Here is a 26,027-nt window from a genome sequence, read left to right as displayed (position 1 = left end):
TTAGCAACATCTCAGCGACTAAGGATGGACCAGGGAGATAACAATAGTTATCTCCCTCCTATTTACCTGTTAATCACAGCCTAAATGTAGTACCAGGGAGATATTAACAATAGTTATCTCCCTCCCAGTTATTGCTCCCCTATTTAATGCATTATATTAGCGTAAACAAGAGTGAGATAACAACTTTTACATTATGGACAGTTACACACTGATCATGAGAGAATGATATTTATTCCCCGTCACCGAGACTTTAACAAGCAGTGTCACTGAGAAAAAAAAAATGTTCCGTAAACTTTGTCGACCGAGTTGTTTCTCTTCCTATCCTGAAGGCAAAAAGTAGAGAATAAATATTTGTGTTCAGATATGCTATAGGCATAGCCTAGGAGTAGGAGGTCACCAAATGTTGCAATATTGTCAACAATTATAACGACTTCTTCAAAATATTCGATGTTGTAAGGTCCACGGCACACTGCACTTTTCCCAAAATATTAATGCGTCGAAAGTTAGCAAATTATTCGGGTTCTTAACTGTTGAAATTTGGATTTTGGGTTGACCACCAGCCATGCCTGAGACTTACCTCAACAATGTGGTCTCTGTTACTGTTAGTGTTAAAGTAAGGTTTTTCTCGAAAAGGAATGTAATGACTAATGCTGGTTTCAGCTGAGCCCCCACGTTACCCTTATAGCCGAACGTGCTCGTAAAGTTGCTGCTTGGGTTCTGAGTGCGTTTAAAACGAGGAACAAAGTCACCATGCTGACCATTTAGAAACCGCTCATCAGAAACCATCTCGAGATAAATCGCTCGCCCAAATTTAAAGAAAATTCTTGTGAAAAGGCCCTTTGGGTATGAAATTTATATGAATCGGTGTATTTTTGGACGCTGATTCCGAATCACCCCCCCATGACGTAGGGTAAAAATGCTTCCCTGGAGAGTTATGGGCAAAAAACCGTTTTGGTCACGTGACAGGTTAGTAAAACATGAATTCGATTGTTTAGGGCTCGCGGGTTAGGGTTGTGGTACTGGTAAGGGTTATGGATAGCTTCGGGGTTATGGTTAGGGTTAGAGTTGCAGGATTCCGATTAGGTTTTATGTAGAACTGTTTTTTACGGCTGCAAAACCATAAAAACCAAAGTCACGTGAAATTTTTGGGCGCGAGCGAATTAGTATTACTATTAGTAAGAGCCCTTACTTATTTCACATGTGATTTCAATCCAATGCAACTGTTTGACCATTGACGTATAAATATAATACGTCAATGGTGTTATAATAACCAGAAAATGACGTTATAATAACCAGAAAACATTAGAAAATGGGTTCTATTTTTGAGGATTTTAATGGAGGACAAAGTTCAAAGTTGAGCGATGAGATTTAAAAAGGGCGTGAATCGAACTTGGAACCGAGTAAAAGAAATTATTTGACTTAGAGTGATAGCACTAAAAAAACTCACGTTTCTGTTAGTGTTGATTGCACTATCTGATATATTATCAATGTTGGCTGATCTTATTGGCCGATCTTTTAAAATGAACTGACCCCACGCGACTCGGGCAACGTTTCATTTATTTACTGTTTATCTGCGGTCAGTATGCAGTATTTTGATTTCGAAGAAATATAGACATACCACTATAATAATTATATCATTGATCATTGGTAGATGACGATATCTGATATTATGATATCATTATCTACTTTCTACTTTTGAAAGAGGATGCATTATTTAACATGCGAACGGCGAACCGTCCGTTTATGACGTTAAATCGCCTGAACTTTGATTATTTTACTGTGTATACTTATAGCTAGGCTTTAATAACACTATAACACTAAATTAATTGAAAAACAGCATGTCATAGTAAACAAAAATTTAAAATTCGATCCTGAAAATTACATCGATTTTCGCATTCCGGATTTCAGATCTTAAATGAAATTGAACAAGCAAGGAGTTAAATCATTTTCAAAACTATGCACTTTCGCACATGACACGCTTCCTTGAATCCCATTCTGCATTCGTTAGTTTAAACGCTGAGTATTACTATAATGTTATGGTTTTAAGTTTCTAATTTTGGTTATAAATATATGCAGCCAGCTCGACGGCTTTCATTATATTATTACCCCTTATTTTCTATAACTGGTCTCTAAGTCTAATTAATATTATTAGTCGGGGCTAGTATCCAGTATTTAATGGTGCGGGTATGGACATTTACCCTTCTTTTAGCGATTAAAGTAGCCTACATCGAGGCTTGCAGTTGCTCCAACGAACAGAAACTTACCTTCCTGCACGAACTCAACGCAGAGCAGAGACATATCGGCGGTAAGTTTTCTTATCGGCGGGGTAAATTGCCTATTGCCATTGGTAGCCCTACGATCTCCACTCACTCGGAGTTGTCCTGTGATAAACTTATTGTGCCATCTCATAAATCATTGGAAAGAGCATAGGAATATGAACAACTCTATAAGTTATATATATTTAAGTAAATCCCTATAACCACAGGTTTACTAGCAAGAGTCCAGAATAGCTTCCAAAGATATCTCAACTACAAAGAACTAACTGAACATCTACTGACAATAGCTGCTCCAGATCTAGAGGAACTGTTAACAGAGGGCTCCAGGTTCGCTGAGACCATACTGGACAACCAATCCGCTGCTGCTCAGGTCTTCAACTTGCACGTGACCCTGCCAGAGAGGGTGAGACTGGTGGTCCATGCGGGTCAGACCCTTCATAAACTTAGAGCGCTAGAACGTGCTATGTGCGGGGCTGGCACTAGGCCAGTTTCTCAGCTGAACAATGTAGAGGATATCATGTCTAGCTTTATTAAGTATAAAATACATCTTACGAGTCTGCTTATGGTCTACAACTGTAACTGAAGTAGTTTTGATCGTAGGATACCCTTTTTTTGGGATTGTCGTTTTTAATCTATTAATTTTGGACATGTGTTTGATTTTTGGCAATAATTGCTCAGTTGTTGGTAAATATAATGGGCGTGTTGCTTGTACTCACTGTACTCGTTGAGACAACAACGGAGATTATCTATTGTGTCGCAATTGTGTTCAGCTGTGTAAAATTTGATTCCATTCTATTCTATTCTAAGTTCTAAACTACCCCTTAAAATATAATGAGAATGTAGATTCATCAATTTTATCAGCAAACAACAAAATAAATGCGTTCGAAAACAGTATACAACATACATAATAGATACTCAAAGTTTAAACCTTAAAATAAAAGTAAATGGAGTTGAAAATAAACATACCACGTCCAAGAAAATATTCGATTATTGCACCAAAGGACCGTTCACATATTACGCCTAGGGAGAAAAGCTTGCGCTAGTGTAATTTCTGCGTCAGTAGCTACGTGTCAAGACGGGGGAGCATGGGGTCTGAAAGTTCAAAATATGGCTTACAGATATGTGAATATATGAACGATCCCTAATAATAATAGAATTTCGATAGTGAAATCTCAAGGTGTTACAAATCCCGGAAACTCATATAACTTGTCTTCCCAATACTGGAATCCCGTTGTGGACGTGTTCAGGGAGTCACTTTGCAGGAACTTAGTGTGGGAGTTTAATGATACTGAAATAAAGGAAATGATCAAATGCTGTTATATCATATTGTTCTTATTTGCTAGACACCGGCACAGTGCTGTGAATTTAAAAAACAGCCTAAAGAAAATAGACAAAATTTGCTCAACAAAATAATTAGTAAGAACGTGGAAATAATACGTGGAAATAAAATAAGAGAAGTAACGGTACCTTGGGGTTGCCCCAGGAGTTGTCCTGGATACAGAGGTTAATGTAAAGATGGGTAGCGACTAGCCCGACCAGCATTGTTACCAGCACGTTAATGGAGAGTATACCAAACGAGGACACGTGGAACAGTGTACCTAGCAGTCTGAGAATGGGAATAGTTAGGATTACTAAAGTTACGTGGAACAGTGTACCTAGCAGTCTGAGAATGGGAATAGTTAGGATTACTAAAGTTACGTGGAACAGTGTACCTAGCAGTCTGAGAATGGGAACAGTTAGGATTACTAAAGTTACGTGGAACAGTGTACCTAGCAGTCTGAGAATGGGAATAGTTAGGATTACTAAAGTTACAGGAACAGTGTACCTAGCAGTCTGAGAATGGGAACAGTTAGGATTACAAGAATTGCAGGAACGTGATGATCGCGCAGGCCATCTACACATTATGTAGGTGAAAGTTCATAATTTGGCCCATTAACCATTTAGGCCCAGTGGCGTAACTTAGGGCCCCGCAGACCCCGCTGTGCGGGGGGGGGGGGGGGGGGGGGGGGGGGGGGGGGGCGCCGTATAAGGGGGGCGCAATTTTCCTGAATTTTAGGCCCTTTCACTGAAAAAACGCCTTGTTTGTGTATTTCCCTGTCCAATTTAGCGTTCGGCCGACGCGAAAAAAATATTTGGGGTACCCTTTTTTGCTTCAGGGGGCGCAAAAAGCTGTAGGGGGGCGAGAAAAAAAGTACCCGACCTTTTTTATTTTTTCTTTTTTTTTTAGGGACAAAAAATTTTAGGGGGGCGCTTTTCGTCACTCAGCGGGGGGGCGCCAACAAGCAAAGTTTCGCCACTGTTTAGGCCTGCCTTGAAATTATATGATCCGAAAAATTGCACAGATCTTACTGGGAATTTGAGCAAACCCTATAACTCTAATTCATAAGATGTTTGTGCAATTTTTGACAATAAATATGCCATATGCGAGTTATTCAAGGAAATCTAAGTAAACTATAGGTAAAAATATAATATTAATCATAAGCTAAAATGTACTAATCTTTGTATTCTAAATGGGGAAAAAGAAGAAACATTGTCAGTCAGTCGAGAAAATTGTCAGTCAGGCTATATGGCAGCTTTGTAGATGTTGTAACTATGCTAGTAGTGGTCCCAGGCTTGCGACTGGAATTGCGGTGTTAAATCGATTTAATGGTACCAACGATCCACCTCCCACTTGTTGTTTGGTACTTAGCATTAATAGTGTTAGCTGTGTGGATAGTGACTAGTGGATTCTAGTCCAGAGCGCGTGAAAGAATAGTCACATCAATTAGTCCGAAAATGCGTGCGCTCCAGACCTTTTGATAATATTAAGTTTTTGCGCGTTACGTTAAGTTAGTGAATCCGGATTATTTGAGACAGGTGGGGCAACTTTCTGAACATAGTGTCACTTTACAAGATAACATCGCAGCAGTGGCTTTTCAAATCCTACGGACGTCTGCACTCTAACTCTCTACTTTAAGTAGTTTGCTAGTTTAGTTTGATAGTTGGTGACGAAGTGAGAGTCTCCACTCAGTTTGCTAGTTTGCACGATAATATTAAATGTTTAACAATTTTCTGTGTGATGGAAAGTTCGGTCTTACCGACTACTGCATACACCGTTATGACTAACGGAAAGACGATCTTGAAGAATTTGAAGTTACTATCATCTGACAAATTTGAGAAAGGAGCAGAACTCTGCATCCTACAATATCAAAGACTCAGAAAAGCACTCATTCAGTTAATCGCGTTTGGTACCTTAACCGACTCTCACTCACTTGTCTTGGGGCTTGTCAACAAGTGTTGGAGAGTCATACACGCCTGCTTGTTCCTGATTCTAGTCAAAGCAACATTCATTACCGTCTCCTCTCTGTACTCCAGGACGGAAAAGGACAATCTACGAAGAATACTTCAAAAACCAAAATGATTCTCTTATCGTTATCAAACTGGAATTCTGTCTACGAGACTCCAGTTGAGGATATCTGGATACAGCCCATATTCCTCATGCATGAATCACCTTCAGCGTCTGACGACGACATAATATCATACGTCAATCTAGTGGCTCTTCCCGGGAGTGTCGAAGATGACGAACAAATTGATTATAACGATTGCAATTGGTCGTCCCAAGGTGAAACACGTACCCCGGTAAAGCCTACGTTTTCATTACCTTCGAACGGTAGGAGGAAAAAAGATTTAAGACAATCGGAACCATCTTGGACTCATTTCGAAGATCTTTTCAGTGGGACTAATTCTAGCTTTATCCCGCTTATAAGCATGCACCCAACAGTATGGTGAAGAGATGAAGTTCGCAAAGTCTAGAAAAAATAGACAAGATCGAGGACTACCAAGACTATTCCTGTCTAGAATTGGATCATACTCTCACGTCGGAGACCAGAAACAAAGCAGACTCCATGAATGAAGGGCGGCCGTGTTGTAGGACGAGGACTCCCAAAACGAAGATGGATCAAGAAAAACAGCTGATCAAACACTAGCATTTCATCTACTATATCATTTTTAATTGTATTTATATTATATTATTGTATTATCACAAAACGTTAAAAAAAGCGAAAAACACGGATGTATATCTCAAAAAACACAAAAAAAGAGATATATCCCATAAAACCAAAAAAATATTTTCGAAACTTCCTTATCACTTTCCGAGATAAGACCCGAATTTGTAGCTTTATTTGTCCTAAAATTAAATACAACCACTTAAAGTTGTACAACAATTTTCCATATTGAATTATATAATATTGCGCGATTAGAAATTTGTTGCTCTGGTAAAAATTGATCCGATACAATTACAAATGCGGATTTGAAATTTGAAGTTTCACTGTACAGACTAGTTTCTCAATGGCTTGACCGTACATCTTGTTCGGCTGATATTCGCGAACATAAAGCAGCTTAACGCGAAGGTCAAAACTTACTCAAGGAGGGTTTGTTTGGAGCTGCAGAGGAGAAGCAGGGATATTATCAGGGGGAGCACAGACTTCTCTATGTTGTTCCTCGTCCACATCCAAATCAACATCGCCATTATTATGTGATGAGCCTGGTAGAGAAAAGAACTGTAAATTCGAGTAGCACTTATCTCGTTGATACAATTTATCTTGTTGATACTTTTAACAGTTGATTAAATCCGAATGACACAAAAGCAAATCAACAGAGAAGTTTATTACATATATTCAACAGAAAAAAAGTAAAGAAAATAAAACGAACCAAGCTGATGTTAGCCTCGAAACTAAGTTGGATATACTTCCAGCTGAATTCGATACCGCGTGCTCCGACCCAAAGAGGAAGGAGCCTCATGCTGATCAGCTCAGCCATGGCCCATCCTGGTGACAAGAACAATGTTAGATCTTGTGTCAAGCAAAGGGGGAATCTTTTGGTTCCATAAGTGGGTTATGAATACTAATGCAACGAAGGCTCTACGTTAAATCTTATAATGTTTTTAATATCTTTAAGTTAACAAAAGTTCAAGAACGTACCGACTCCAGCGACCAATATTTTGAGATCACCTCTCCCAATCTGTTGAGATATAATGACGAAGAGTCCGATAAGATCAAACAGCTCCACTGCTCCCTTCATGAGCTCTCCGTGAAGGTCAATCTTCCCCACTGGTACTTCGTAGGTGGGGAAGAATGTTGCCAGGATTATCATCTGCATACAGAAAAATGAGTACAAACTTCAATAAATTTACATATGTATGTTTTTTTAATATAATAAAATACACAGGCTCCCCTGCAGATATTTTAAAACTAAGTAGCTCTACACAGACATTTAAGGAAAGATATCCGATATTAACCCAAGAGGTGAGCAGAGCTAGATTAGCAAGACATTCTCACCTTGCATAGCTGTGTCAAACAGTATACACCTCCGGCTTTCACACATGGCCAAAACGAACTGTACTCTGATCTGAAATACAAAATTTATTTGTATAAAATCAAGGAATATATTGGAACACTGAAGATAGTAAATTGTGTGTAGAATTCAAGCTAAACTAATTATGATAATTGAATAATCTTAATTTTCGATTAAATAAATTAGCAACAGATTAAGTAATCTAAGTAAATAGTTAACAGATTGAGTATAATCTAATTTATACTCACAGTTTAGAGTTCTTGTACACTATGAGGTAGGGGAAATATGCCAGAGCAAAGCAGTTACCAAAATGGAACAGGGTCATTGCTAATCCCCTAAAAGAAGGTTAAAGATTAAAACAATGTTCTCAAGAAATTAGATATAGCATTTCTTTTGGCAAGTAATTAAGCAAAGTGATCCAATTATTTTTAATACTTTCAACACTACTATATAACAAATAATTTGAGCCTGATGAAAGTGTAGCACACTGAAAGCTCGCGTTTCCTCCTAAACAGTAGTTTCACTTGTCCTACCTTGTCTCTACTACCGGATATTATCCCTAAAATCATTATCTGATCCAATTACGTATGAAATGAGTATGAACAAGAAGGTTTACATAGAAAAGGTTGATGGTTCAATTGTCAAGTAAAATTTGAAGTTTATTTTAAATTGTGAAGAGAATATTTGCTAACGAATTACATCATGTTGGAGCTCCCAAAACCTTGGAAGTGATTCTATTGGATAGAAGTAATGAAAGGACAGAAATCAGAGTTGTGAATTCTGCTGTTCGGAAATGGTTATCTTACTTTAATATACTGGAAATCTTTAATATACTGGAAATCATATAGATGAAGTGGTAAAGAAACTCCGTGCAGGGATCTAAATATATCTGATCCACAGTTTGTCACTCTCATGACAGAATGAGCTAACATGAGGACAATTGATAACTCTCAATCTCATCGATCTGTAAGATTATTATTAAATCTAAAATAGCTAATAATTTAATCAATTATTAACAGGCCCCTTAACGTGGGCAATAACATACGGTTTATAAATTATATAAACAAATTCGAGTCTACTTTTCCGATTTTGCTAATTGTCTATTTAGATCTGTTTCGGTCCTTCGTGGGAGTTCCCACATCTGCTGGTTGAGAATGCTCAACGTTTTAACATTGGAGGGTGAGAATCCCTGCCACGTTTTTGGTCAGTTTCGCCGGGGCTCATGTCTTTCCTCGAGGGAGCATTAGTGTCTACAGAAGAACTGACAAATCCTAGCGAAGTCCAATCCGAACCACATCTTCCACCAAAGGTGATGCTGGGTCAGCTGGTTACTGAACGGATTGGCCTGGAGAAAGGCATAGTCCTGTTATTCTCAAGTTAACCATAGAGGGGGTCAGGCGCTGTTCGCTCACGGCTGGTTCTTGGAGCCAACACCCTCAGCCCCACAGAAGTGGGAGCACGGTCGGTGGTGGCTCACCCAGATAACGGACAGTGTCTCTCCTTCTTTCTTCTTGGACTTGCATTGTTGCTGGTGAGTCAGCTGGCAACAGTGTACCATACTGACTGGATCAGATCACACCAGTCTCATTTCCAGGCGAACCCACCCCCACTCACTCACACGCCGCCCCCCGGGCCGCTCCAGCTAGTGGATATCTAGCAATTAGTTATTTTCCAGCTAGTGGATATCTAGCACTTACTCCTTTTCCAGCTAGTGGATAATTAGCACCCAGAAAAACTCTGGTAAACGGAAGCAACACAAACACACAAACAAAGAAAAGTCACACGCGGCCCAAAATTTCAAATTAAACAAAAAAGGGTCTTCACAAAACACAAATTTGCTTGGTAGGTTCTTATTGTCAACATTATACCGCGCGCGCACGACGCAAAGACGCGCGCAAATAAAAGAAATCGTAGATTTGGGCAAGAGATACTAGATGCTCAGGTATGCCCTGTAGGTTCCTGTCAGCTCACTAGAAAAGACAGGGGGCAGCCTGTTCTAAAAGAGCGCCCGGGAGATCACCTAGGCATGGGTGGTGCTCTCCCGAGAACGAGCATTATGACAGTTTTCCTTCGGGGAAACGTCGCTCACCAGGCTTTATCCTCCGGAGGGTAAGGAGCACTAGCCCATGCCGAGTGCCCGTACCCTGTGACACCTACAACCGGAGGGACCCCAATAGACGTTAGTCACCAGACGGACGTAGCCTTCCGAGAGGAAGGTAAAGTGGGTGCCCCAACCCAAAAAAAAAGAAAAAAAGTTTTAACATCATGATGCTTGACTGCTTTATTGACCCGGGCAGGCACCGGGGGCAGACATCCCAACACCAGTTGCAGTGCGTTGGGACATAGTGTTGGTCTGATTCAGGATGTGTTATATCCCAGAGAAGCCGCCATCCCCTCTACTGCTTTAGCTCAGCGGCAGCATGAGCCCTGTAAGATCTGTAAGATTGGGATGGAACTCCCCCTAAGGCTCTTATTGCTGAGGAATACAAATGGCTAACAAAAGCACTCAGTACTCTCCCTTCATGACATACAGAATGCAAGGTCTAGTAGATTGTCTTCTTAAGTTATCTGCTCAAGTCCCATGCAAGTGGATGTGATAGTCTGGATAGTTGTTTGTCCTATTAATAGAAATTTTCACTTATCTGCACAACACAAACTGCCTTTGGCACACATGTAAAGTAGTCCTAATATGAGCCTTGTCTCTAAAAACCTAACTGAACTAGCGTTTCGGTGTGTGCAAAAGCTTTCAGGCATGCGCATTCCTTGCCCCGTTAGTTACCTGTCCTTCCAAAACCAAACTAGCAGTCAAGGACAAAAAGTCATACACCAAATGGGCATTATATTTTATGAATTGTTGTACATCTTTTTATTCTGTAAAATGTGCTAAAATTAAATTTCTTGTATCATTGAAAAAAAAGGGTCTCGCTTTCGTTATCCCTCTCACAGAAACTTTTCGCTACGGTAGGAGCAGCAGAAAATGTTAAAATGAATAGAATTGTAAGTGTTCGTGCTCAAATGGACATTGGTATCAAATTTGGATAATCCTAAGTAATGTCACAATCGTTTTTATGCACCTTAAATATTTCCATGTTTCTTCTTTTTGATTTTTAACGTCTGATCGTACAAATGGCTACGTGGCCGATTAGTTAGAGCTTCCAGCTTCTGTACTGAAGTTCTAGGGTTCGAATCCCAGTGTTACCTAGTCTAGGGAGATAGCTAAGGATTATTATTATTATTATTAAATCTAAAATAGCTAATAATTTAATAAATTATTAACAGGCCCCTTAACGTGGGCAATAATATACGCTTTATAAATTATATAAACAAATTGCAGTCTATTTTTCCAATGTTGTTAAGTGTCTCTTTAGATCTGTTTTGGTGTTTTGTGGGAGTTCCCACATTTGTTGGTTGAGAATGCTCAACATAACATACATGATGCTTGACTGCTTTATTGACCCGGACAGGCACCGGGGGCAGACATCCCAACACCAGTGCGTTGGGACATAGTGTTGGTCTGCTTCAGGACGTGTTAGATCCTAGAGAAGCCGCCATCCCCTCTACTGCTTTAGCTCAGCGGCAGCATGAGCCCTGGTTTCCTGCCACATTGGTACCTCTGAAAGTACAGAAAAGTGGTGGATTTCGGGGTCCAGGATCCTCCCTCTTTAATCTTTACGGTGGTGTTATTTCTCTGAGATGTTTGCAGAGTCTTTATTTTATGATCTTTCTAGTTTAGTTGGATAAATCCTGGAGAGCATCATTTTGACCCCAAAGAAATTCGACTCTTCTAATGAATGCTTTTTGTGTGCTGCTTTTTGTTAACACTTCATCTAGATAGGAATGTGAGTCAGCCCCACCCAGCTAAGGATTAGTTTCATCTGTGCAAAGTTTCACATTACAGTAATGTCTCAGAGAATTATCGGAAAACCGTAGTTGAGGGTTAAATAAGGTGGGCCCCGTCAAAAGATTGAGAATATTCTTAGGGCTTAATCTAGGTAAACTATAGGTAAAAATATAATATTAATCATAAGCTAAAATGTACTAATCTTTGTATTCTAAATGGGGAAAAGAAGAAACATTGTCAGTCAGTCGAGAAAATTGTCAGTCAGGCTATATGGCAGCTTTGTAGATGTTGTGACAATGCTAGTAGTGGTCCCAGGCTTGCGACTGGAATTGCGGTGTTAAATCGATTTAACGGCGCGGTATACCAACGATCCACCTCCCACTTGTTGTTTGGTACTTAGCATTAATAGTGTTAGCTGTAGCCATTTATAGCAAGAATCTTAAAACTAAAGGGGATGACAAGGAAAAGAGGAAGGAAAAAGAATAACGGAACAAACAATTAATTAAAGTATTTACAGGAGCATTAGTTATTGTAATTACAAGCTTCAATAATAAATCACTGACTAAAACATCTAATTAAAATGACACTTGGTACGCTCGCCCATTTTCACTGGTCAGTCTGAACTTCGGTTTAGCACGTTGTACACTTATTCACCTAAGTTTCAGAATTTTTTCAGTTTAGCAGAGTAAGTACCCGTTTTCAATAAAATCAAAAGATATCAGGGGAGTTCTTTAATATTGTTATGGTCATCTAGAATACCGAACTTCCTGAAAACGTTATTATATTTCCTCAGACAACGTTTAATACCTTAAATCAGTCTATCACGGCTATATCCTCTATCAATTAGAAGTAAAACAAATTTAGTAAAACAAATTTAAATTTTGGTATTTATTAATAACAATCAAAACATATCATATCATAAAAATAAAGCCGCGCGTTGGTTGACTGCCTCAGTATGGTGAATAATTTAAGCTTGAAGGTGCCCTGCGCATTTACAGAACATTATGTGGCGATCACATGATCACGAGGACCTGTGAGCGCCAAATTTAATTTAAACTTTCTAGAAATCGTACATCACTACGAGTTACTCATGCTTTTGAATTATAGGAGTGCGGATTGTCAGGTATTTCATTCATTCATACTTAATCGGTTTAAAGCTGTATATTTAGAGCTCACTATTGTTTGAACTATGAAAGCAGAACGTAAATAATGGACAATATACCGACGACAATACCAAGGACCCGAGTGCCGCATTGACTTTTCCGGATCCGTTTTTACCGAAGGCTTATCCACCAGTTACTCATGCTGCATGTATAGTCTGATAATATTTTGTTTTATCTCTAGCAAGCATTCTGTAAGTTGGAGTGTCGTATTTATTATAGAAGAGCCAGCCAACCTCCGCATTACAATCTTTTGTATGCCAGGTTCGTTTATAAAATCTAATCATATAATAAGATTGATCCAATAGTCTAAGATGAACGGTATATCTTAGCTCATCGTTATTAAAATCCTAATGGATGAATTAATCAAGTAATGTTCCCTTCCAACACAACTAAACAACAAACAAATGCTTGCTCACCAGTGGTGACGCAATCGTAGGGGCATGCAGTTGGTTCAGATAACTCTCACCCCGACGACAGCGTCGAGAAATTATCAAATTATGCATTTGCGCCATACTGGACACATTTTATATTTAATATTTTGTGGTTTGTAGAAATTAGTGTCATCTAAAGTATAGCTTAACTGGCGAGCAAGCATCGTCCCACTCGGCGGGGACGAAAATACCGAGTCCAATCACAGAAAGTTAACCAAAAGATAAAAACAAGAGCTCGGATATCAACAAAAATCACACGCTCCAGACGACGGGGGAAGAGAGGATAGGAAGTAAGCTGCTGGGCTCAACAAATTTTGATAATTGTAAACAAATTTGTTCTTGTGCCCTATAATAATTTGGTATTGAGGTATGACCCTGTACTGTGCGTGATAGTGAAAATGAAAGTGAATGTGAATCTGTAATGCGAACGAAATGAGTTATGGCCAGACGATTCTTCAATTTCAAAATAATAAAGTCAAAGGACTCTGTTTTAAAATACAAGCTCATTCTTATCAAAGTTTAATTCTGTCCATTCTAATTCTTCGTACCTGGACTGTATCTTGAGTAACTCACTTTTCAGTGTTACTTTAACTAAGTTCGTTGACTTAGTAAAGCTTATCAAACTGTCAATTTTTCGACAGTCGTTCCACATTTTTGTTGATTGATAAATGAAAGAGGAGGATGGGTTCGGGGTGATGAACTGGTCTGAACGTCTTTGTGATGGTGATCTGTGGAGTAAAGATAGGAGTGAGATTGGAGATTCTAATCTGACAATTTTGAACAGTTCTAATAGACATGTGTATTTGTACAGGTTGTGGACGGTAAGAAGGCCGTTCTTGTTAAACAACGGCTTTGTATGCTCTTTTTCAAAGAATTCTCTTCCTAGGATTTGTTCATCTATACAACGTGTTCTGGCACATGTTCTAAATTTATCTAGATATGCTTCAAGGTCACCAAATAGTATTCTGATACATTTTTTCTGAGTGATGAAGATAGGTTGAAGCATATTATTACTCGACCCACCCCATACCGATATTCCAAATCTTAGGTGTGACTCAAGAATTTTGAATATCTTGTGAAGATGGGAGGTAAAGATATCCAATCTAGTGCAAACATTACCATATCTAAGAACTTGAGGTATGGTGACAGGATTTGAAGAATTCAGGAATGTAATTACTATACTAGCCAATTGGATCCGTCATTCTGCCACATAATTTGTATCTAGGTAAATTGGTAAAATTGTCTTAACTTAATATAATCAGGTAATCCGTTGTTTAAGAGTTTTAAGAGGGGTGACCCAGCCAAAAGATTTGGATTCTTGGAGACACTGTTAACAACAGTACTGCTATATCGGTAGCAACACAGTGGCATAATGCAGTTATTTCAACTCGATCAACAAATGAGATGTTAAACCCATCAACAAAACAAAATAAATTTGTTCCACTGCATTGCAAGTTATTTAAGATAATTCCAATTTATCATTAAACAAATGTTAACACGGATTGGCAAGGTATCAGGAAAGTTCCAACAGCGCTTGATTCACAGAGAGGATGAAGAGTGGTGAAAATGCGCGCGGCGCGAGAAATATTTTTGATATATTTGTTATTTAACATTTAAATCCCAATTTTGTCCATTCACTGTCCACGGCGCGCATTATTATATTTGCTTCACCCAAAGATTGTGAGTAGTACTAATATATAAAAGTTGTAGCACTAAAAGTGGATAAAATATTTAATTGACGATGTCAATTCATCGCAGCTCGGCAAGGCACAGTAGCGCATTTTGCCAATCTAGCGAGAAGCATAATTGAGTGTGCGGCGCGCGGCACAGTAACGCATGGTAGCGTGATGCACTACTGGGCCGAGCCGCGCATCAAATAATGTTTCTCGCAACCAGATCGGCGAGATGCACCGTTGTGACGCTGAGCTGCAAAGGATTGACATCGTGAGTTTTAAAAAATTAATTTGTGTTGTTGCATGGTAGTCATAAGCGCGTTAAGTTGTAGGTACGTAGCACAAATTTTGTTTTCTGATTTTGCTTTGATTTTTTGTCTAAAATGCGAATAAAACGCAAATTTTTAGTTTTTGGTCTATAACTTCTACAGTATCCGTTGTTTTAAATTAAATTTTATGAAGCAAAGTCGTAATCAGTGCAGCTCAGCTCAGCAAAACAAAACTTTTGATATAGTACTAATATAATTTTAAGATTTAAAGGATTAATTTGAAAGAATATTATTTTTAAAATTTGTTAACTTGTGTGAATTTTTGCGTCTGATCATGATCATCTAATTATGATAATTTAAAAATTATTTCAAAATATTTGATATTTTAGGAGTTATAGGCATTTTAATAAATTACTCATTTTTGTCCTTTTACACACTTGCAATGAATAGGAGGCCCACATAAAGCTCGACCTTATCTTGCTGCACGATAGACTTGCATTATTCATACTTAAAGGCAACTTTTGGTACAAAATTTATTAAAATCGCGTCGGAAACAAAAAATTCTGTGCCAAAACATGGCGTTTATTACATAGACTATCGTGGCGTCTATATTAACTAACTATAGATTACAATAAACTGCAGGGTACCGTTAAAAGTTTACAAACGTTTTGACAGGGTCTATCATCATTTAAAAATTACTCATAGATTTCCCGATTATGCGGTTGAGTTGACTGAATAGAAGGAGATAATATTGATTGCATAAAAGTCCTTAGTGCACCACTCTTGGATTCATGGCTTAAACAGGTCTTGACTCCTAACTTCGAAGCTTCCTGGTGTCCAATGATACCTTGGGTATCTACTACCTACGAAGATCTGCTACGAAGCACACTCATAGCACTCCTTCAATCTCATACCTCAGAAGACAAGCTATGAGGTCTTTACGGACGAAATGATCCCAGGGGGGACTCCCAACCCACCGCCTCGGCGGGTAGTTGATACACGTTTCACAAGCAAGAGCCACTTTGGTCTACTTGCTGTGACGTGTCTCAGCTACATGGGTTGGGGGTCCCCCCTTTTTTTAATTCTTTATTTTAAAATCTACTACCTACCAATTCGGAATTACGGCCCTGATACGAGTTCTCTTAAATTGGGTACATCAAAGGAATGGCATTGTATGCCCTTTGCTTTGCACAGAGCTGATAGGGTGTTATCAGCAGTACGAAGCTAAGGTGTAAGGGCACATAGGGAATATGTACTCAATATGACCAGAAACCAGGGCTCTTGCTGCTACTGAGATAAAGTAGTTAAGCGGGTGGGGGCTTCTCTGGGATCTAACACTTCCTCTAGCAGTTCAATAGTATGTGCCAGCGCAATGATGTTGGGAACTCCCACAATGAAAGACCGAAAATAGATCTAAAAAGACAGTTAAAAGAATAAAATAAACGGACATGAATTCGTATTAATTTTTATGAAGAGTATATTATTCATAAAGGAGATGGCGGATAGTAAGTTAAATTATTTGCTATTTTGATTTAATAATAATAATGTGGTTCTGTTAAAGATGCACAAATTAAAATTGAAAATCAAAGTTGGTCATATCCCATGCAATCAATCATCAGGTTTAAGGAATAAAACACCTTATTTTTTCTGCCATAGAATGTTGAACACCTCGAAATTAAAGTTTAATTGGATAATTTTTACTATACCAATATTCCATAATCAAATATGCGTATCTCATTAAAGTGGTTAACTATGGCAAATAAAACTGAGATCCTTTCAAATGATTGCAATTGTTTCAGACATGTAGCCCAAAGTTCATGAATGTGTTGTTATGGGCTGTCTTCAAAGCAAGGCGAAGGAGAAGATAGACCCGGTTAAAAACGATGTACAGTGTGATAAAACTCCTGAGATAGTACCGTTAAAGAAAGCAAAAAAACCCACTAGAAGCTCTCGGATAAGCGTTGCCATCAAAGTCGGAACTGGTATCAGGAAGAGTAAAGTTCATGCGACTAACAGACGAATTGTTTGTGTGTTTGGTAAGTAATTTTACTTCATTTATGAAATGTTATTGTTTCATTCACAAGACAACGGTATAGCTAATATCCTCACATTAGAGAGACTGAACCTATGTTCACCTATAACTATCATAATATCAATTATCGATCACCATTGCACATAATTTGACATTTCAGACTCAAAATTCTTGGAGTTAACTGTTAAATGGATTGATAAATATATTAAGTCAAGTGTTCTACAGCAATAAATATTCGTGCTAGTTACACAGTATTACAGTATATTATGTAAGGAACTTTAGAAGATACTGTACCGTAAAGAGAGAGAAAATACCTAAAAAGAGCATTTCCGTAGTTGTCGTATTTACGGAATCATCAGGAATTTTCATAAGAAACATGCTTCTCTTAGAATGGAATCCAGGTCGTTCCCCTGGCTTATGTATATGGTATTGTTTACCAATATATAGTGTTTTACCTCAAAATGAAGGTACAATGCCTTTAAAATACAGGTCTACGGTAAATTTTGTTTTACTTAATGCCACATCAAATGTCATGTTAGTCAGTAATACTGGATATGTTCTACAAATGATAAATGTGACTAACTGTATCTAAATTACGATAATTTCAATGGTACTGGTAGGTTTGAAACAAGTTTTAGTCATTGATTGATCATTATATTTAAAGTCACTATTGTGACGGTACATTAGAACTAGACAGAAACAAAGTTGCCAATAATCCAGTCATTGAAGCACATTAGTTATTAATCGTAGATTTCAAGAGCCTAAACTGTATATGATTCGCCTCTCCAAACAAATCTAAAATTAGTTATTAATGGCTCCCTACCTGCTAATCTTCAGATACATCTGTGACATTGCTAATCCAATTTAATTTCGATTATCTTTGGAATGGGAAATCAAATAACTCCACTACTTGCGAAGGGTGACAATGATGTGCCCTGCTTATTACTCCTCAGCCAATAGCTGCCCATAAAACAGAAACCTAGACCATTGTTAGAGACGACCTAATAGAAACAAAGTTTATTGTCGTCATAATATAATCATGAAGTTTAAATATCGATTTATCAACTGGATTATCATTGGTCTGACGTCACATGATATAACAAACTATTGTTTATTGCAACATCTGTGATAATCACATCTTTTGTGTATGGCTCTGTGTTGGTCGCCTTGTTGGCGTTATGTTTATAATTTTAGTGTGTTGTGTGTATCAATAAAACCTCCTATGATTCCTATACGATGTGATAGAAGTGATTTCTTCTGTTAGGGTGGATATGTTTTTGAGATGATTTGTTTGTTGCTGATTATTTTCACGCCACTTTCATGAACCTAGCTCATGGTTATTTTGTCATCAGTCATCTGAAAGAGTGGGGTCGTATTACTTAATATGTATTAAGTGCAGGTCCCCTCTCTCTAACATAGTGGTTTACTTAAATTAGTGAGTTCTGCAGACCAATCTGTTTAATAGTTGGTGCAGTGCCAAATCGTTAATCATCATTCTCAATGTTTAATCACGTCATCAAGTCCTCTCGCATCACTTAATCAAGAATTCTACCAGTTTATTCGTATTAACAAGATATCCGCTCAACTTGTTAACTACTCAATACCTCTCATTCTCCCAGTAACACTTCAAATCAAGCTGTCTCACTTCCATAGTTCATTAGTTCCCTCCTCCTCGACTGTAAAAAAACTTCAATAATTCCACTAAACGAAATAACTTGGAGGGTTGCCAACATCGCCACCGCAGCAGCAGCAGCAGCGATAACTACGTGCTCATGACAACCTCCTGCATATTAATCAATCTGGCGACGAGCAACTATACACTACACAGAATATCACGACTGGTGAGTTGCCGCTTTTGCTAGGCCATCACAACCATCACTTAATGCGTAGTTGTGACTTTTGTGTTTCTTTGAACTTATCTATAGATATATATCCGCCGCCTGTTTTACCTTTGTCTTCCGTTGAAGTGTAGGTACATCATTAAACTACGGTACATCGTTGGTATTAAAATATGATGGTTAGTTTCTGAGACCTTGCTAAATTAACGTTGCAATGAATGTTGAAGATATATCATATTACGAGAGGTGGTTATTATTATGTTGCTCCTGAGCTCCTGGCTCCTGAGCTCCTGGCTCCTGAGCTCCTGGCACCACTCAGTACGCTACTTGTAATTTAGTCGTGTATCGAATCTTTTAAACAGAGCTACCATTCTACGTCATTGGGATCGGTGATATAACGGTAATCAAATTATAATTCCTTCGCACGCCGACCACTTGGAATTTTCATTGTCCACATTTACGTTCATTTTGTTCATTAGGTTCTCAATATTATGTTTTAGTTTACAAGAAATTCAGAATTACTGGTTGTATCCGTTTGACACAGTTCACACATTGTTCGATATATTAGCTTTTAAAACTGATAGCCCGAAACAATAAAATATCCTGTTGGTTTTTGTGTAGATTCTCAATCGCGTTTAATGCTTACAATACCAAGTCAAAATTGTCCTATTTGGACGTATTTATTGAGGAAAGCTTCCCTCTCAAGAGGATCCTTTCCATCCTTAATGTCCAAAAGTTAACTTTCGCAGGCCTTTAAATTTCATCTCAGTAAATGAGACAGTTAGTAAGCTACAACATGTTATTATCCTCGACATATAATTAGTGGCAGCGAGAGTAAGCTGCTTTTATAGAGCTGGACTAGTACGACGTACTGGACGTGATTAACAAGTGCTGCATATCAAGTACCGGCACACTTCTGTGATATTCTGCATAATATACAGTGACAAGCTGTAATATATAATTATATATATAAACTGTCAAGTGTTCGATCACATTTGTACTCGCTACAGTTAGTTCAATGGTATTCGTTAGACGCTTCTTATTCTCAGTGTGTAGAGAGGTGTTGTAGTGAATTGTAGTTACCAGTTATTATTATTAGTTACTTATTGTAGTTATTATTATTAGTTACTTATTGTAGTTACTATGTAACCTACTAAGATAGTTTGTTGGAAAATCCCGATCTCCCGTGGACCTTGGAGAAATGGCCGCGGTAAATCAGGGTTTTACTGTACCTTCTCTGATACCTGCTTAGCTATTGCGTATGACCACAGCACATAATTAATAGTACACGGGGACTAACAGGGACTGCTGAGTACTATTCCCAACCTACATTATCTAGGTAAATAGTAGTGGCAATACGGAACTTAAGCTCGTATTACTGAAGGGATTTTCCCCCCCACTTCGTAATCGTACTCTGATCATAAAACGAGTGGACTAAACACCCCAGAGCTAGAGGTGCCGACGCTCAAATTGCACTCTGTTATCAATCTGTGCTCATGAAGGACTCATGCCAATATTGGTAATAAATCGCTGTCAGTTTAATTACGGTCAAGATCTACGAGATATAGATAATGCTAAGTTAGTAAGTTTACCTGTATGCGGCATGTAATGCGGCATGTTATGCGCTAAATTCGCATAGTATGTTAGTGTAATAAGATAGGAGCAATATCGATCACAATATCGCACAGCAAGCAAAACTATCGAACAATTTGATGATTTGATTTGAAAAACCGCCCACACATAATACCGTGATCACGTTTGGAGTGCACGTTGGGAGTGCAACTTTGATAAAACACTGATAGTGATACACACTAAGCTATGCTATCTACCGTATATCTTTATAGTCGTGTTATTAAACCTCAACTTAATATTATATTGGCAAAGTGGCCAGACACAGTTTCTGATCGGCTTAGTTCCATATATCTGCCCAACCATCTTTCATCGTGCAATCCCTCTTATAATGTATCAATTTGTTCCTTTAAAACTTTAAAAACAAACTCGATTTAGTCTGGGCAGAACTTAGTTAGACTTAGTTAGACTTAGTTAAACTTAGTTAGACGTAGTTAGACTCAGTGAGTCTAACTCGTAACAATACGTAAGTACTAACTAGCACAGTGCACACCAGTGCTAGTAAGAAGACACCGGAACCTGCACTTCCCGCCCACTAAAGTAGTCCATACTTTAACACCAACAGCTCATAAGTACCTCCAGGCAACTTTCACTCACGTTTAACTTTATATACCCATTAATAAATGTGGAGTAACGTTACATGTTACAAATAACCGTGCCCCCGCTAATTTCTGTTATCTCTCTCGCTTTTCAGCCCGAGTCTTTGTCCGCTCTTTTTAGTCTTTGTAACTCTTTGTAATTTGTTCAGTATTTTACCAGACAATAAGACGGTACTACTACTAACATAGGTCTGCTAAAAGCGGTGACCATCTCCAGCTCGCTCTTTCTCTCAACTCTCCATCTCACCAAATATGGAATAATTGATAGCCTAATGTGTCAAAGACCAAATTTAATGTTCAATAAGCGTAGCTGCGGCATGTCGTTTCGTCTTCTCGAAACTCAGCAAGCTCTGAGAGCTAGTCACTGTTGAAGGTGTGCTGCAACTGCCGCCTCACCTCACACCTTCAATAGTTTCAACCCTGGTAACAACCCTCTCTCCAAGGGTCTGACGTAAACAGTAGCCTTTTTAATGATCGACCCGTGCCGCGATACGAGTTGCTCTAACGCTCGCTCCATTTGGATATTATTTTATGCTTTATGTAACGAGGGTTGTGGAGACGCTGCCTGCCTGCTTGCTATCTAACAGTACCTGGACTGTAACTTGCAGTAGGTTGTGTTGCAGAGACTTGCTACTAGTAAGTTAGCCTTCTCCCATTAGTTTGAAGTCTATTATGTACGCGAGAGAGACCGGGATACATCTGGCATATGATACACCACCTCCTTCTGAAGTACAACAAATTACGTCAGAATTAAGCTGTATATTCCATATTTTGTATTAAATATTCCAGTAGTACTATTCAGTTGTCATTAACTGTCAAAGCGTGTGATTGTTGTTTGCATGGGACGGTGGTATTATTATATATATTATATTACCTGCACATATTATATGCTATTATATATACGGAGCTGCTATATAGGTTTGAAGTGCAGCTGGCGTGACTGTATGTCCCACATGTAGATCAGGTTGCCTCACAGCATTCATCAGACTATACTCCCTTCTATATGTGCAATATCCTTAATAATTCCTTATGAGTTATGTACGCTCTTTGAGAGAGGGTACGTCTGTGTGTGAAGAAGAGGCTATTTAATTTGCGAGTTGTAATTGATAAGGTTTCGTTTGAACAGGGTTTGATTTAATTTACCTTGTTCTCGTTGTGTGGGGAGGTTGTGGTAGTTTTGTTTTGTGTACTGGATTTGTCATGGTTTCCACTGTTACGCTTCTATAACTCTCTCTCTCTCTCTCTCTCTCTCTCTCTCTCTCTCTCTCTCTCTCTCTCTCTCTCTCTCTCTCTCTCTCTCTCTCTCTCTCTCTCTCTCTCTCTCTCTCTCTCTCTCTCTCTCTCTCTCTCTCTCTCTCTCTCTCTCTCTCTCTCTCTCTCACAACGGTTGTTTTAAACCTGTTTTACGCATCAATCAAACAATTTTGCATTGATTTGTTCTATTGTAAGTTTAATGAAATAACGATCATTAAGTTTTGCCTGGTGGTGCCAGTCTCCGCCAGGTGGTGCCAAACTCCGCCAGGTGGTGCCAAACTCCGCCACAATTTGACGCCATCCGTCATAGTCAATGCTTTTGGGTCTTTTTGTGTGTCGATGAAAATATTCTGCCACCTGATTGACTTTTTGAAACTGGATATATGAATATCTCCGCCCCCTCCAACGACGCCGCTTCAAAAATCTTTCACAAACATTTCCAGTGCATCCTGCAGATTTTCAAGATTCCACGGAAAATTCCACTGAACATACCTACATAGCTTACAGTATAATATTCTCATTATGAAGTGTTAGTTGTGAGTGATGCTTTGTGAGTTTCTACTTTAGTCTAGCCTCCATGTTCTGAAGCTGAATTATATAGGAAGGTATTATACCTTGTTAGTTGTGGATGGTATTTGTTTGATTGCTTTCTACCAATAGTCGCCATCTGCACGTATAGTTTAATTACTCCTATTCACCAAGTCCAGCACATTCTTTGTTTCCGCTGAGATACTGGCTCGAGTTTGACCTAGACCACTCTTCTTAGACATGTTCATGTTCGCATACCTGTGGCCTCGGAGTCCTTTAATTGGTTGATTGTTTGTTAATTGTCATATTATGCGAATTAAGAGTTGCTTACTGGGAAAAAGAGTCTTAATCCTAGAAATTATTGTTGTCGCGATAATAATTGTCGATTTAAACGCAATTTGAATACTTAAATCAAATTAACTTACGATGTCGACAATTGACGTACGCGACGGAAACATTTTAAACATTTCTCCACGAGTTTTGGATGGTATCACAATTGTTGTGCCATTGCGGTAGAACAACTTATAATACGTCTTGTTTCCATGTTTTAGCTATTAGTGCAGGCTGTCTCCAACGGCTCAAAGGTTTGCCATGAGTCATGAGACCATGTTTTGTAAATTGTAACGTCTCCATCTTAACCACAGTATGTTGAATACGTAAATTAACATCCACCGGACAGTCATTTCATCAGCAATATCTTATCCAATGGACAGTCTCTACCATGGCCATGTACGAACTGATTGCATGAGACTTTTTAAAATGAAATGTAAAGATTTTAAGCAGACCCTGGTATTTAAGTAAGCCAGGTTATCGATCAAGGCTACTAGGTGAAAGTTATCATTAAGCTGATAAGGTTCTAACATTAGGAATCGGATTGACAAGATGTGGGGTATCAATATGGTGGATTACAGAAATTGATTTCACGATGTTCTCTGTCAGAGAAATAATGATCTTAGAGATGATTTTTGCTTTGTTTAAAAATATTGATCACAGCCAAGGTATTTATTATTATAGGTTATTACGGTAGCGCTTACGTGCAGTGTAACTGTATTGCATGCACGATTAATTGAATCTCGATTCCCAGAAAATATTAATGTTTCCGAGGAAACCTTGCCCCCTTTAATCTGCTGATTTCACGTTAAACCTCTGTCTCACCTCTGGTCAAATGACCTAGCCTGAAAATGACCTAGCCTGAATAAGACATTTTTTGGCTTCATGCAAACTGCGTTAAACATATTAATTATCACTGAGGTATAGCTGTTATATGTAAGCAGTAATTATATCGTACCTTAAAACGCTTCTGAATTTCTATGCTCGCTTTTAAGCACTTTGACATTTTAAAGATTACAAGCATAATTGCAATGCAAATAACGATGCATAATATGATGGTATTAACTACGTGCTAAGACCATAACAAGTATTTAAGGATACTTACGACGACAGATTACAAAGGATTGGAAATACTGAACATTAGAGATTAGCATGCCCCCCTTCGAGCTTCTGAAACTTTGATATGTCCGTTTTGTGGTTTAGTAAGCAAACTAGGAGGTACAGGTTATGTTTAAAGTTTTAAGAATGTAAGTCGTATTATATAAAGGCCTCTAAAGGCTTCTAAGGTACTTTAAATTACGGTAACGTATAAGTGAAGATGATTATCTCCCAGGGTCAAATAGTTAAGACCCTATTTCCATACTAGTATTATACTATCAGGGTTCTATAATCCTCCCTTTGTATCTTATTTACAACTTTAAAGTAGGTACTCTGTGGTATGAATTTGAATCTAGACTGGTAAACACGAAAACAACAGTAAACTTGAAGATTCTTGTCTGGCCCGGCTATATTTTCTTGTCGTTTGATATCAAATTATGGTATTTACCGGTCTTTATTCCCGCATTGATTTTGTGAGACCGAGTCTCTGTAAACTAGGTTAGCTCTCAGTTATCTCCTTTTAATTTCAATATTATGTTGATCTTTAGATGGTAGTAGAAGTTTGTAGTCAGCTCAGTTTGTCGTTCAGCTGGTAAAAATTCCAGGTTTAAAGTTTCTCTGCTTAATGGCTAGCCGCGCTGGTTACAGTAATAATATAAAGGTTACACTTCCCAGCACAATCTTATTTAATATTCGGAACTTTCTTCGCGTTCCTAGCGTTCTTCACGTTATACACGTTGAACTCTTCATCTAGATAGGAACCAGTCATAACGATAAGATCCAAGCTGTGCAATGCCATGCCAGTGCCATGTGGCATGATGCCACATGGCCTTAATTTTGCTTCACCGCACATTTCGTCAAGTACTAACTACTAAACAGTTTACACATATTACTAGAACGTCCATCTTGTCAGAAAATGTCAGGTCACGTGACACGATACTTCACTGTCGGTGGTACAGCAGCTTCTTAATTTCATAATTCACTCACACTCATAATATATATAATAATGTTACGATACTATACGTATACGTCCCGAGTCAAGCACGGCGTGTTCGCTCAAGCTTACAGTTGTATGAGAGCTGCAAAGGGCTCTCTCTCTCTCGATCTCTCTCTCTGTGTCTCGGTAGAGTTGCGGGGTCGTGGTTTTGATCTTTTTGATCTTGTTGTTGATCACACTCATTGTTTAAATGTTACTGTTGAATGTATTCGCATTAACTTTCCGAAGTTTTTGAAGTTGACCGCGTTTTTGAAGCTTTTAGAAAGAACATTAGGTTACACAATCTGCAGTTTAAGTAGCAGTTCAAACTTAGCAGTTTGCAGTGAGATTTTTAGGACTTCGATTTTCGAATTGGCGATTGGAAAATCGCTCGCGCAATACAATTTACACATAAGCGACTGAACTTAAACCGGCGATAATTTCGGTAGGATCAATATTTTTCATTGGGACCAAAGCAGCTGATAGATTCACTCCCCCTCTATCAGAAACAACTATAAAGGCGATTTCGAGAGAATTTTTGATGAAGACCCCCCCCCCCCCCGGGGCCCCCCCTTAAAATTGCAAAACGTGTTAACCGTGGTATGCATGTGAAACTTTTTACTGTAAGTCTAGCTCTACCAAATTTAAGTGAGGACTCGGAGGTTATGTCTACCTCACTTTCATTTTCAGGATCCGAAGAAACAAATGCTTTTTCAAACAAGTACCACAAACGATTAACATTATGCTCGGAACACAGCC

At 38.5% G+C, this 26,027-nt stretch overlaps 2 protein-coding genes across 2 annotated transcripts; one reads left to right on the top strand and one right to left on the bottom strand.

Annotated features, from left to right (window-relative positions):
* The first annotated feature begins 2,175 nt into the window (after positions 1 to 2,175).
* On the top strand, positions 2,176 to 2,959 carry LOC134820206 (uncharacterized). Its single transcript, XM_063830429.1, has 2 exons — positions 2,176 to 2,305; positions 2,486 to 2,959. Exons 1-2 carry the CDS (start codon positions 2,176 to 2,178, stop codon positions 2,857 to 2,859), a joined length of 504 nt encoding a protein of 167 aa, XP_063686499.1. The 3' UTR covers positions 2,860 to 2,959.
* A 140-nt stretch (positions 2,960 to 3,099) lies between these two features.
* On the bottom strand, positions 3,100 to 7,956 carry LOC134819406 (BOS complex subunit TMEM147-like). The gene is made up of 7 exons (XM_063829353.1): positions 7,856 to 7,956; positions 7,592 to 7,661; positions 7,235 to 7,406; positions 6,966 to 7,081; positions 6,677 to 6,798; positions 3,744 to 3,882; positions 3,100 to 3,564 (listed from the first exon to the last, which is right to left on the bottom strand). The coding sequence occupies exons 1-7, from the start codon at positions 7,930 to 7,932 to the stop codon at positions 3,556 to 3,558; spliced, it is 705 nt and encodes a 234-aa protein (XP_063685423.1). The 5' UTR covers positions 7,933 to 7,956; the 3' UTR covers positions 3,100 to 3,555.
* Positions 7,957 to 26,027: the final 18,071 nt, after the last annotated feature.

The sequence above is a fragment of the Bolinopsis microptera genome, chromosome 8 (assembly GCF_026151205.1).
Source record: "Bolinopsis microptera isolate Bmic1 chromosome 8, MBARI_Bmic_1.0, whole genome shotgun sequence".
Lineage (NCBI taxonomy): Eukaryota > Metazoa > Ctenophora > Tentaculata > Lobata > Bolinopsidae > Bolinopsis > Bolinopsis microptera.
Note: the sequence above shows the minus strand (reverse complement) of the source record. Positions and strands in the feature narration are given on the sequence as shown.